The following is a 13108-nucleotide window of genomic DNA, read 5'->3' as shown; positions in this document are numbered from 1 at the left end:
AACCTAGCCTAACCTAACCTAACCTCACGAAACACAATTAAACTGATTGTGTTGTCCCGTTGTGTTTGCGGTACCGTTCGAATCAGCTTGGGCTTAACCTGCGAAGAGGTCAAACCTATCCTAACCTAAAAAACCTGACCTAACCTAACCTAACTTAACTTCACGTAACACAATTAAACTCATTGTGTTGTCCCGTTGTGTTTATGATACCGTTTCATTCAGCTTCGGCTTAACCTACATAGAGGTTTAACCTATCCTAAACTAATAAAGCCTGACCTAACCTAACCTAGCCGAATGAAATTCTACCACACGTGTAGCTATGTCAGCGTACGGTTCTCAGTCTTAAATGTGTGCTATATTTAATAGGTTAACTCGATCTTAACCTGCAAATGAATCTAACTTAACAGAACCTAACGAAATTTTGCTTAACGCAAGATAAAATGTAAACACGAAAGATAGTATAAAGATATCCCTTAAGTTTAAGAAAAGCAGAGAGAAACAAATTTTGAATAAAACTCTTATTCATTTGCATGATTAAGTTACAGTTCTACATTTTAATTGATACAAACATTGTCAGGTTAATTGAAATGGGGTCAATTCTACTTGCAGTTCTAAGTTTCTTCAAATGAGTAATGTGCGTCTAAATTTTTAACCAACTGTAGTACAATGAAATCAATTTTATTGTGTTACAACGGGAACAATTAAGTTAAGTTGTGTTGCGTTAAGCAAAATTTCGTTAGGTTCTGTTAAGTTAGATTCATTTGTAGGTTAAGATCGAGTTAACCTATTAAATATAGCACACATTTAAGACTGAGAACCGTACGCTTATATAGCTACACGTGTGGTTGAATTTCATTCGGCTAGGTTAGGTTAGGTGAGGTTTTGTTAGGTTAGGATAGGTTTAACCTCTATGTAGGTTAAGCCGAAGCTGAATGAAACGGTACCGCAAACAGAACGGGACAACACAATGAGTTTAATTGGGTTACGTGAAGTTAGGTTAGGTTAGGTCAGGTTTTTTAGGTTAGGATAGGTTTGACCTCTTTGCAGGTTAAGCCCAAGCTGATTCAAACGGTACCGCAAGCACAACGGGACAACACAATCAGTTTAATTGTGTTTCGTGAGGTTAGGTTAGGCTAGGTTAGATTTATTTCCAGGTTAGGCTCGAGTTCTCGAGCTACTGGGAAAATATGCTTCCAGAGCTTTACGTGTAGTTCAATAAATTTCTGTTAATTCAGGTTAGCTGAGGTCAGGTTCTGTTGCTTAAAGTTATGTTAAATAAGTTGATATCAGGCAAGGGTTGATCCTTCACAGTTGTCGACATGTTTTTGAAGTGAAAATTTGCATCACTGGCATTATTTTGAAATTTATTTGCCTGAGTGCATGAATTTTCGTCATTTTTTGTGGTTATCGCTCAACAATGACGTGATGGGTGATTTTTTATACCGAATTTGAATTCAGCGCCCCAAAATCCATAGGAATACGTGTGTCTTGTTACCAGATCCGCACACTTTTTTTGTGTGGCTGTGTAATTACAGTTTAATATTATAACAAACTTCTGTTTGCAATATTAACTCAACAAGAACAAAATGCCGGGGGCAAAAAAATAATTTTAGATCAAATTTTTCAATTTTTTTAGTTTTATGTATTACGAAAAGGTATCTGATAAGAAATGTAATCAATTTGACTAGTAATCTCTTTTATCAGTGAAAAATATCATACATACTACAATAAATCGATACAGAGTACTAAAGATTCGTTGGGTACCATTCGGTACCAAGTTTCGGTTTCGAATTCTAATGTCGATTCTTGAGTTTCCGGAGTTTCTTCAATTTCCTTTTGCTCTTCCACATTGGGGACACTGAAATACATTGCATTTTTGCATGCATTTTTTAATCACTACCTTATCTGCTGTGCAGGGTACGAATTGTTTTCTGAGCAAATTTTTCTACGCATTGGATAACGTTTTTTGCGTAACATTTTCCCACGCAGATGCCATTGCACATACTGCTTCATACAATGACCACGTGCTGAACAATGGAATAACTCTCTGGTCCATGGGTTGGATAAGTGAAGTTACATTAGGAGGAAGGTACATCGCTCTGAATTATGGATCTATTGAATTCAACTGATCAATTGGTGGATAGCAAGGAGCGTGATTGTGAATCAACAAAATGTTTTCATCTTCTCATTCTCTTCTCTCTTTGACCGATAGAATTAAAATATTTGTGAACCAATCAAGGAAAATTTTGACTACTAACAAATAAAAAAAGGTTTAAAAATCACGCAGAACTCCAATTGTACTATAAACGAAGGAAGATGTAGATGTTTCAAGGGTTTGAAAAGAAAAGTAACAAAACCTACTTTTGTAAAAGAGGAATACATTAAAAATCATTAAATTTTCAGTTTATATTAGTTTTAATCTGAAATAACAAAACCCGATTTCATACTAAAAATGCCTTAAAAAATCATTTGTTTTTTATATTTTTTCGAGAATTTTCTATTTAAAATAACAAATACTGATTTCTAAAAAGTTTAAAAATGATTTAGACAAAAATTACATTGAATTTATTTAATTTTCAGGTTTTTTTGGGGAAATTTATGATCTCACATAACAGAAAGTGATTTTTTAGAAGAATATTACATTAAAAATCATTTCATTTTTATTTTTTCCCAAAAAAATTTTGATGTAAAGGAACAAGAATTAATTAAAAAACATAAAAGTTCGTTTAAAATACCACAAGATCTCTTTCTAGCAGACCCGGGATTTCATATTCCAACCGAAGTTGATATAATTTTAGGCGCACAATATTCTTATCACTTTTTACGTCAGGGTAAAATTCCAATCGCAAATTACCCTACAGTTTTTCAAGAAACAGAACTCGGCTGGGTAGTTGCAGGATCGGAATTAGATTCAAGTCCAGCAGGTTCATGCGCTAAGGTGGAAGAAGAGACTTGTGAGTCGAATTACGTCGAAAACACTAAACGGGATGATTTAGGTCGTTACAAGGTTCATTTGCCTTGCAATGAGAACGAAACTAAAATCGGTGAATCACGTCAAACAGTTTTTAATCGGTTTCATTCTCTTGAGAGCAAATTGGAAAAAGATCCAATTCTTAGACATCAGTATTTTTAATGCATTAAAAGTTATCTTAACGATAATCACATGACACGTTTAAAAAACATACAATCGTTAAATCGCGAATTTTTTCTTCCACATCATACAGTAATTAAAACTAGCAGTCTCATATTAAAAACCCGAGTCGTGTTTGACGAATCTTGCAAAGTCTTCTTCAGGCATTTCTTTAAACGATGCTCTGACTGTAAGACCTACAATCTAAGATGATTTATTTTTGACTTTCCCAATGTTCTCCACATTTCTTTTCGCTCTCACAGCCGATATAGAGCAAATGTATCGACAGATTCAATTAACCAACGAGCACAGATTATTTCACAACATTCTGTGACGCGAAATTCCAATTAATCCAATGAAGAAATTCCAATAATCAGCCAACAAAAAGAACCCTTTTGTCACAAATCGCGAAGCTTTTCGATCCACTAGGTTTATAAGGACCAGTAATTGTGTGGGCGAAAATAATAATTCAAGGCCTTTAGAAAGCTCAAATCTCATGGGCTGACTCAGTCCCTCCGAATTTAGAAAAAATTCGGTCAATTATCGCAATCAATTACCTCTTTTGAATCACTTGAAATTTAAAAGGTGTATTGCCGTTTCAAATCAAATGTAAATCCAATTACACGGCTTTTGCGATACCAGTGAAAAGGCATAAAGAGCATGCATATAATTTAGCTACACTGATAATCAGGGAAAACATGACACATCGCTTGTTTGTTTTAAATCGCGAATTGCACGATTAAAACACATTATGTTTCCAAAGCTAGAATTATCTGCGGCACATTTGTAAGCGAAATAATACACGAGCACTATTTAATCTCTTAAGATCATATTAGATAAATTTCAGTTTTGGCCAGATTCTACACTTATAATTCAATGAATAAACAGCCCATCTTACACATTAATGACATTTGAAGCTAATCTCTCTGCAGAAATGCAATCATTAACAAACCCACAAGACTGTAGAAACGTTCCTACGCGCGCAACCCTGCTGATATTATTTATCGAGGTCGAACCCCACAGGAATTTCGTGACAATACGTTTCGGCAACATGGGCTGGAATAGCTCTGTCAAAAAGAAGTCAGTTGGTCTGAATTAGAATTTCACAGGAAAACGTAAAAATATTGGCATACTATCTTTTAGCCTCAGGATTTCAAAGAAGTGGAATATATTAGAGAAATATTCTTCACTGCGAACCCTACATAACGTACTTAGTTACTGTTTACGTTTCATTCACAACACACGGAACAAGGAAATGCTCATTGGTCCATTCTAGGAAACTGAACTTCTTTCCTTACATAATGCAATTCTTAAACTCACTCTAATGTTTGCATTTTCAAAGAAGATAGATTCTCCTAGAAATGATGAAAACGTTCACCGAAAAAGAAGTTTACTTTCGCTTAATCCATTTCTTAATAAGGGTATTATTAAAGTCGGCGCTCGACTTACAAATTCAAAAATTCCAGAAAATCAAAAACATCCTATAGTCTTACTGCAAAACTATCACACAACGAAACTTATTATTCGCGAAGAACATGTCAGAAAATTGTATTCAGGTACTCAAGCTACTCTGTATGGCGTTCGCGAAGTCTATTGGCCAATCGATGGTAAAAATGTCACATGATATATTATTCGTCAATGCATCACCTGTTTCAAAGCAAATCCACGTGGTATCAATGAAATTATGAGGAATCTGCCAGAAAATCGCTTAGTTCCAGCTCGACCACTTTTAAATGTCGGAATTGATTATTGTGGACCCTATTATGACAAAGAAAAGCGTTGCAGAAACCGAAATAAGGTAAAGTCTATGCATAAATTTTTGTTTGTTTCGCGACCAAAGCAATTTATCTCGAGCTGGTTAGCTATCTGACGACTAGAGTATTTATTGCTTGTTTAAAAAGATTCTTTGCTCGTCGAGAAAAATCTAAATACATTTATTCGCATAATGCTACTAATTTTCTTGGAGCAGGCAATGAGTTTAGAGCACTATATGACTTTGTTCAATCGGCAGAACATAATCCCTCGTTTCAGAAATTCTTATCAGAAGAAAAAATTACTTGGCACTTCATCCCCACACGATCACCACATTTTGGTGGGCTTTAAGAGGCTGCCGTAAAATCTTTTAAACACCTCAACTGAATATCTTTCTGAAATCTATTTTGAACTATGTTCATTCAAATGGGCCGGCTTTATGTTGCTTCTTAAGAAAATAGAACTAAGAATTTCTCACATTAGGTTTACTCTTCTTTCCAAAGTTTAGTTTCACAATAGGTTTGATTGTTTACCGCCTGCAAAGAATCCGTACAAAACTTCGACACTGCAATTATGCTATAACCCTACAGAAGAACGAAAAAACATTTGTTATTACTCTAAAGTTGCTGTTTGTTTTTTGATGCGCACACACACAGATACAAACGGCATACTTATAAAGCACAATCCCTTATCTTCTCTTTCCCAATAGACATTGCTGGGATAAATGGGAATTTGACATAACCGAACTGTTTTTATTTCAAAGGCTTTGACTTAATTGGAAGTTGTGGGTATGAGAAGATGATATAACGACTACGTCCTTGTCGTTGGTCCTGGGGCACTCTCAATGTGGTTTATGTATACTATTTGCTTCATAGATATTCTAATTACATTTTATAATAAATAAAAAGTTATAAGTAATCAACTGAAACAAATTTAAACTTTCTTTTATTCATTATTCATGATATTTTTTAACTATAAAAACCAAAATATAGAATTGTGAATATCTCGAAAAAAGGAGCAGCTAGAATTTTGTGCTAGGTGGATGTTGAATCTACAGATGGTGCAGAAACATCTTGTGAAAACCGTTTTCCTTTTTGCATGTGAAACTCTGATGCGCGCCACCGCACTTCACGCAGCGTGTAGTGGCGTGGCAACGTTACCAGAAGCATTGTTAAGGCTTTCCTGGCACTCCTGGTGATGACCAAAGTGTCATCTGATAGCTTGGCGAGCTTACGTTTTTTATTTCTTGAGGGAGCAATGGAGTGGTTGCTTTCGATGTCTTCGTGTTTCATCTTGGTGATAGGCACTTTGCTAAAACTACTTCTTGCTGCTGGGCAGGAAAATATGTTTAGGCTCTGTAACAAATTTGTAATAAATGCGCAAAAAACAAGAGAAGAAGCACAAAGAAGAAAAAAGCAAAAAATATGTTAAAACATATAAAAAAATTAATTAGCTGCTAATAAATAAAAAAAAATGATAGGGGAAAAATCTGTTGGTGCTCAACGGCTGTTTTAAAAACAGATTATCCTGTCTCATATCAGAACAACTTAAAAAAATGACTATATAAAAAAAATACAACCATGTGTATTCTCATACCAAAAATGTAATTAAATATAGATTCGCAAATCCTGTAGCAGCAGATAGATGGGAAGGAATTCGAGCAGCGAATACTTTTGGAAGAAAATGCATTCAACTCGATGTTAATAATAAGATTAGAGGAGCTGAAGATTGTCTGTTCCTAAATGTTTACACGCCACTTATTAAATTATATTCATCCTCGGTAAGAAATTTTACGTTCAATGTACCATTATTATTACATGACTTATAATTCTTTAAACTCATAAACTTTTCAGATGAAAAATACTTTACTGTCTGTTATGGTCTGGATTCATGGAGGCTCCTTCACTGGTGGTAGCAGTAATAAGTATGGTGCTCAATACCTTTTAGACAAAGATGTGATTTTAGTCACCATAAACTATAGACTCGGGATTTTTGGGTTCTTGAGCTCAGGGGATTCTGTCGCTCCAGGAAATTTTGGAATGAAGGACCAGGTTCTGGCGTTGAAATGGGTCCATACAAATATCGAAGCATTTGGAGGAGATAAAAATCGAGTGACACTTTTTGGGCAAAGTGCCGGGGGGGCAAGTGTTTCTTTACATGCCATTTCGAAAGCAAGCAACGGTATTACTGATGATAAAGATGCTATCATTTAATTTTTTTTCCAAGTCAGCAGTTTGAATCAGTAGAACTTAACATGAATGATACTAAAAGCATTGGACTAAGCCTACGAGCTAAATTGATTGTAAACAATCTTAATATTTAATAAATTGTCAAATGTTTTTAAAAAATACTATAATAATTGTTTATACAATGCATTCACAGGTTTATTCCAAAAATATATCATTCAAAGTGGTACAAATTTATCCCCTTGGACATATCAACCAAGGAGTAACATGGTTGAATACATAAGAGCTCTATCTGCAATAGTTCGTTGTCCCTCGATTACTACTGCACGACTTGTAAATTGCTTGCGGCGAAGAAGTCCAAAGATTTTATTAGAAAAAAGCTCTATATTCAGTAAGGTTGCACCGCGTCTACAATTAACTTGGACTCCTACGGACGAGCCTGACTCTGAGGATGCATTTTTAACTGATAGTCCAATAAATTTGGTTGCAAATAATCAAATGAAGGATTTGCCTTTTATGAGTGGCGTCGTAGCTGATGAAGGGCTTGTAGCTACTAGCGGTAAGTAATTCGAAACTTTTACATACAATTCATATATAATTTGAAAATATCGGCCCTTATTGAAAAAAGAGGTTTTTAACCGTTTTAGTAGGGGAGCAAATGGTGTAGTGCGGGTGCGGGAAACAGCGACTATCACAGATGATGCACGTGCTGTTTGATATTTATATTATTTTTTCATATAAAATAGCTTCATTTCTCTGGAAAACTAGTGATGTGATGCAACTTCTGCTCTAAAATACATTTTAGAAGAGAAATTATAATTGAAGACAATTTTGGCGGAAACATATCAAAAAGTCTGTTTCAGAAATGAAGAACTTGCAGCATGTTTGTTCCAGGACCTATGTTGCAATTCCAGGAACCTGCCTCAACAATATACTTGCGACAATGCTTTATCTTTAATTCAAAATGTATGCTATTAATTTAGAATCAAATTTTAGTTACATAAAATCTTTAGCTGAATTCATGATACACGTAAACTAATATTTAATTAAATAATTCTCTCAAGAATCTAACCAAAAACTAAATAAAACATGCTTAAAAACTATATATAAACACATATTGGGCTGATGACAAAAATGTTTTAAAAAACAGACGTTGTTTCAGCAAGAAGATTAAACATCTTCACATACAATGGAGACCCTAAAGTTCTTTGATAAGATTTATCATATTTGATGATTATACAACAAAAAGACGTATTCTTTTTCACTTTATACACTTTTCTTTTTAAAACTCATGTACTTTCCGTGTGGTACACCTTCTTTATTTCGTTCTGAAGTCCTAGCTTTAAAAACTCACTTCGCTTTTGCACATATTAAATATTTTATTTATGAACTGAAATCTCCTCTCTCGCTCTGAAATCCTTAGAAGAATCAATGTCGATTTTATCTTCACTGCTGAAATTCGAAGTTTTATTCTCATCCTCATAATTGTGCTGCTGCGTTGTATTTTTCTTCAAATTTATTTCGTTTACATTATCATAGAAATATTATGTTTGTTGACACACCACTTACACTGGCTCTGAATTCTTTAGATGAACCTTCGATAATTCCTTAACTGTATTTTCTGTGATGTGCTCTGGCCTTACGTAGAAAAATCGCTGCCGAATTTAATTTCCCTATTCGAACGAGTCGCTCACCTCTGCACAGGCTCATTCAACCATCATTGACCCTGCTGTTTCTATCCACAATTCGTATACATTCGGGATAACTGTGCAGTAGCCATCACTTTACTGTTATCAATATTTATGACAATGTGACCGTCATCTTGGAAAATTAGTAGATGACCATTTTGAGCCAAATCTTGTATTTAAAGTAAATATGATACAAACCTAGGTAAATAAAGGACATCAGTCACTTGTATATTTTTAACTGTATGCTTGTTCATAATGCACTTTATAATTCCTGATCCTATTTCTTGAACTTCAGGAAGTTCGCCGTCATCTGCTAAACGCACAAAGCCTTTTTTTATCGGTTGGAAGTCGGTGGAAAAATCCTTTGAGTGTGTCATATTGCTGGTTGCTCCCGAATGTACAATGCATGTATTTTTCTTGCGTTGTGTAGTGTTCACTCCGTACATTTCTTGTAACCAGTCGAATTATGTACTGGCTTTGGTTACAAAAGATAAATCATCTTGATCTTCCGTGACTTTATTGGTCTTATTTTAATTTGCCTTCCATGCTTGAAATTTGCGAAGCCAAAAATCTTTAGCTTCTTTGGGTCTTTTATAATGATCAATTAAATTCCCTGTAACAAAATTGATTGTAATATCATTTTTGGGCCTACTTTCCGAGCTGATCATCAAAGTGAAAACTTCTAAGTATAATTGCAGCTACTATATTGTTCTTTAGTTGCTCCCCGTGAGCCGGTTATTTTTTTACAAGGTCCAATAACATATCCGTAATGTGACCTTGCATGTTTCTAGCTTGAGACAACAATAATCTGCATATCCATGTGAACAAAAATATCTTGCTTCATTGCGTTACCTTCTGGAAATAACGTTGCAGTGAGTGTCAAACCTCTGGCGTAGTTTTGACACTCCTAGTATGAATCAGCGAATTGTCCTCTACTTGATTAAGTGGAGCCCAATTTTCCCACGAGGTTGATCATCCCGTTGAGTTCTTGTTTTAGTAACTCCATTTGAAGCGTCTTTAACAATTGCGTCCCTTAATTTGTCATGGATGAATAACAGTTTCATTATATATTTTCATTTTGATCATTTTCATTTATTTATTAAACTTATAAATTGAAAAACGGAATCGCGTGCTGCCTGCCATCTTTATTGTTGTATATCGTGTACAAAAGAAAACATTTTAAAAAGAAACTTTATGCGCAGGCAGAAAAATCGGTTTATACACAATTTAACTGTATCTTGTGTATAGTGAATTACAGCCTAATGTACCTACACACACACTGTCGTTTTGAACTTTCTTAACTGTATATTGTGTGCTGAAAAGAACGCCTGATGTACAAAAACACATACTCTCCACATGAATTTCCTTAACTTTACCTTTTTTACACTATATTGAACCCTTATACGGCCCAGGCCCATACACTGTCAGATAAAACTTGATCAGAAATGAAATATACGCAGAAACAGACTAGGCTTAGTTTATATAAAGGAATGCAATCCGTTTGGAAAATTTACTTTATCCTAAAAGATCGACTTAAATGCTTTAAGTGACGGACAAACATAGACTAGCTTAAGGGACGTTACAACGATACGGTACATTGTTACAATGATGGATATAGATATGTAAATATACAGTAGTATCGCAAATAGAGTTGTAATTCCAACATTATTTCATAAATAATCGATTTACTTGATTTCAGTTGCATATTCCAGTTATGTAATCTACAGTCTTCTAAGGGTATTGCTAGATCCAATAATCGCTTATGTCGCTAGATACTATTTTAAATCTTCGAATGTAATAAAATTCACACTTGCTGTAAATAGATTCTATTTTAAGAATTCTCAAGTTTTACTTAGTAAAAATATGGTGCGTATATATTTATGATAATATCTGGAAATCTACTAGAAATTTATAAAATTTGTATGAATGAAGATTTCTAATTTTCCAGTTTCTAGAAAATCTCACAAGGTTAGTCAGTGATGGTTTTTTCTTCCATCCACAAGTAAGGATGTTAGAAATAGCAACGCCAAAAATGAATAGTCCTAATTACTTCTATACTTTCGGATACAAAGGTTCTACAGCTAATAACAATGGTCTTGGTATTGCTCACGGTGAAGAACTCATGTACCTTTTTAAATTATCATCTGGTTGCAATTTAAATTTTACGGCGGCAGACTTATCAATCAGTAAAACAATGGTGGAAATGTGGACATCGTTTGCAGTAAAGGGGTAAGTCCATAGGAAATTAGATTCTCTGGAAATGCGTAAGCGTAGACCGAACTTTTTTTTCTGCCCGTGTGGAAATAATTCCTGGCAGACTGGAATTATTCTAGCGCCAGTACTAGATTATTCGTGGCTGTCTGTTTACGCCGATTAGATAGTATTCCGTCTAAAATCTAGCTTGGCTCTAGAAAGTACTTCTATTTGAACTTTGAAAAAGCAGGTGTCATTTAAAAACTAATTAATAAAGGATAACAAATTTCATTTATTGCAGTGCTCAAATCAAAGGAATTATATGGGAAATAAAGTTGCCTGTGTTGTCAGTGCTGTCTCATAGTGCAGATTTGTTAATTTAATTCACCACTAAGTATCAATTGATCTGACGCACTCTACATTGTTTATTGGTAAACTATTAAACGAAATACAAAGCTAATATAAAAAATTATTGCTGAATAAAGACAGTTTATCGTTAGGTTTTCTAGGAAAGTAATTTTCCCTTTCGTATGACATGTATCGAGTACTCATGTACATTAAAATGACATATTTCCTGATCTCCAAAATTATGCAGTGCTACCAACAACATTCAACTTTCATCATGCAATGCAATTTCAATGCTGCTACCAAAAAAGTTGGCAACAATAACCGGAACCGGATTGCAAGAATCGGATGTTCGCCATGCCGCTATTCAGTGTGGATACGTTTCGTTTCGTGTCCACGAGGTTTGAAGTTTTCCAGCTTCTATTTCGACGTAAGGGCGTTGGAATCAAGACCCAACCTCAAAACTGGAGTTTCTCATTTTACTCCATAAATACTAGAATTACATATTTTATAGATAACCAGGGCTTAGTCCTCTTTTCAATTATATCTTTATTCGGAGTAGACTATTGGCTAATTCCAATAGATTTTGTAAAAAGTGTTTTTTTTTTATTCTAACCCTAGCATTTGAAAAAAAAACGTCTTACATAAAAGCTATTGAAATTAAACAATTTTTCACTGAGAATGAAAATTGAAATTAATGCAGGAATGGGCCCTAATGATTTAAGAAATATGTAATTCTAGTATTTATGGAGTAAAATGAGAATTCAATTTTGAGGTTGGCTGCTGGTTCCAAAGCATTTACAATTAACATTTTTTTATGAACAATATTTAGAAACGTTCTGCCAAAAAAAAGCACATACGAGCTATATTCCACTTTTCTTACGGAAATCTGGAATTTGTTAATATTCTCAATGTAGCTCATAGTGCTTTTACGTCAGAAATGATTTAATTATAAAAATAAGTGTTAAATATGCAATCTACCATAGTTCGAATTTGGATCTACTAGATTTTACTAGATTCACTAGAACGCGCCAGTAACGCTGGTGTAGATAACGCCTAGTCGATTGGAACATTACATTTGTGCACTGCCCCAGCATAGTTTTTCGAGATAGTGCCAGTATAGACTCGTGGCAGTCTAGACTACAACAGTATAGCGCTATGAATTATTTCCACACGGGTGTGTACGTAGATTCTTTGTTTTTTGTTACATTCTTTATCTATTAAAATAGATTTTGTTCATAATTTTTATTTAGTATCAAATTCCATTAAATACTTTATAAAATTTCAGAAAACCAATATCAAGCGAATTAAGAAATCCTAATATCTGGTTGCCATTCACTACACGAAACCCAGTTCATCTTCAAATTGGTGATATTAACAACAATACAGATTCTACTGTGACACTGAATAATACATTTTACATGGACCGCATGAACTTTTGGAGAAAAAATGCTCCTATACAATAGCTGCCTGAATATTGCGATTTATTGAATTTAGCAGCGAAAAATTATGTGTGTTGTTTGAAAAAAACGAAGAAGGGAATTTATTATATATTGAATGCTTCTGTTTATGTAATATTTGTAATTTTTACATCAGTGAATTATTTAGTTATTAAAAAGTACGTAAAGCATGTAATAATGCAAAATCTTCACAGGACGCAAAATCCTTATTAAATAAATTTCTGACTCTCATATCAATTAAGTCATTCGAATAGGGAAGGTTATAAGAAGAAACCTATCCTTTGGGACCCCACCTACTTCACGAGAATCACTCGTTTTCTCACGAAAAATTCTATCGTTTAGGAGCATAACCAA

General features: G+C 34.2%; 2 protein-coding genes across 2 annotated transcripts in view; both read left to right on the top strand.

Moving 5' to 3' along the window:
- Positions 1-7387, top strand: part of LOC117180506 — a 57623-nt gene extending 50236 nt beyond the window's left edge. Inside the window, exons 7-9 of the mRNA XM_033373003.1 lie at positions 6500-6662; positions 6736-7184; positions 7265-7387. Coding sequence (XP_033228894.1) covers positions 6500-6662; positions 6736-7095 — 523 coding nt within the window. The 3' untranslated portion in view covers positions 7096-7184; positions 7265-7387. The remainder of the gene's footprint in view (positions 1-6499; positions 6663-6735; positions 7185-7264) is intronic.
- A 211-nt stretch (positions 7388-7598) lies between these two features.
- Positions 7599-12895, top strand: LOC117179725 (bile salt-activated lipase-like). The gene is made up of 3 exons (XM_033371769.1): positions 7599-7627; positions 10705-10985; positions 12583-12895. Exons 2-3 carry the CDS (start codon positions 10765-10767, stop codon positions 12758-12760), a joined length of 399 nt encoding a protein of 132 aa, XP_033227660.1. The 5' UTR covers positions 7599-7627; positions 10705-10764; the 3' UTR covers positions 12761-12895.
- Positions 12896-13108: the final 213 nt, after the last annotated feature.

This window comes from Belonocnema kinseyi, chromosome 9 (genome assembly GCF_010883055.1).
Source record: "Belonocnema kinseyi isolate 2016_QV_RU_SX_M_011 chromosome 9, B_treatae_v1, whole genome shotgun sequence".
Lineage (NCBI taxonomy): Eukaryota > Metazoa > Arthropoda > Insecta > Hymenoptera > Cynipidae > Belonocnema > Belonocnema kinseyi.
The sequence above is the reverse complement of the archived record's forward strand: the minus strand, read 5'-3'. Positions and strand labels throughout refer to the sequence as shown.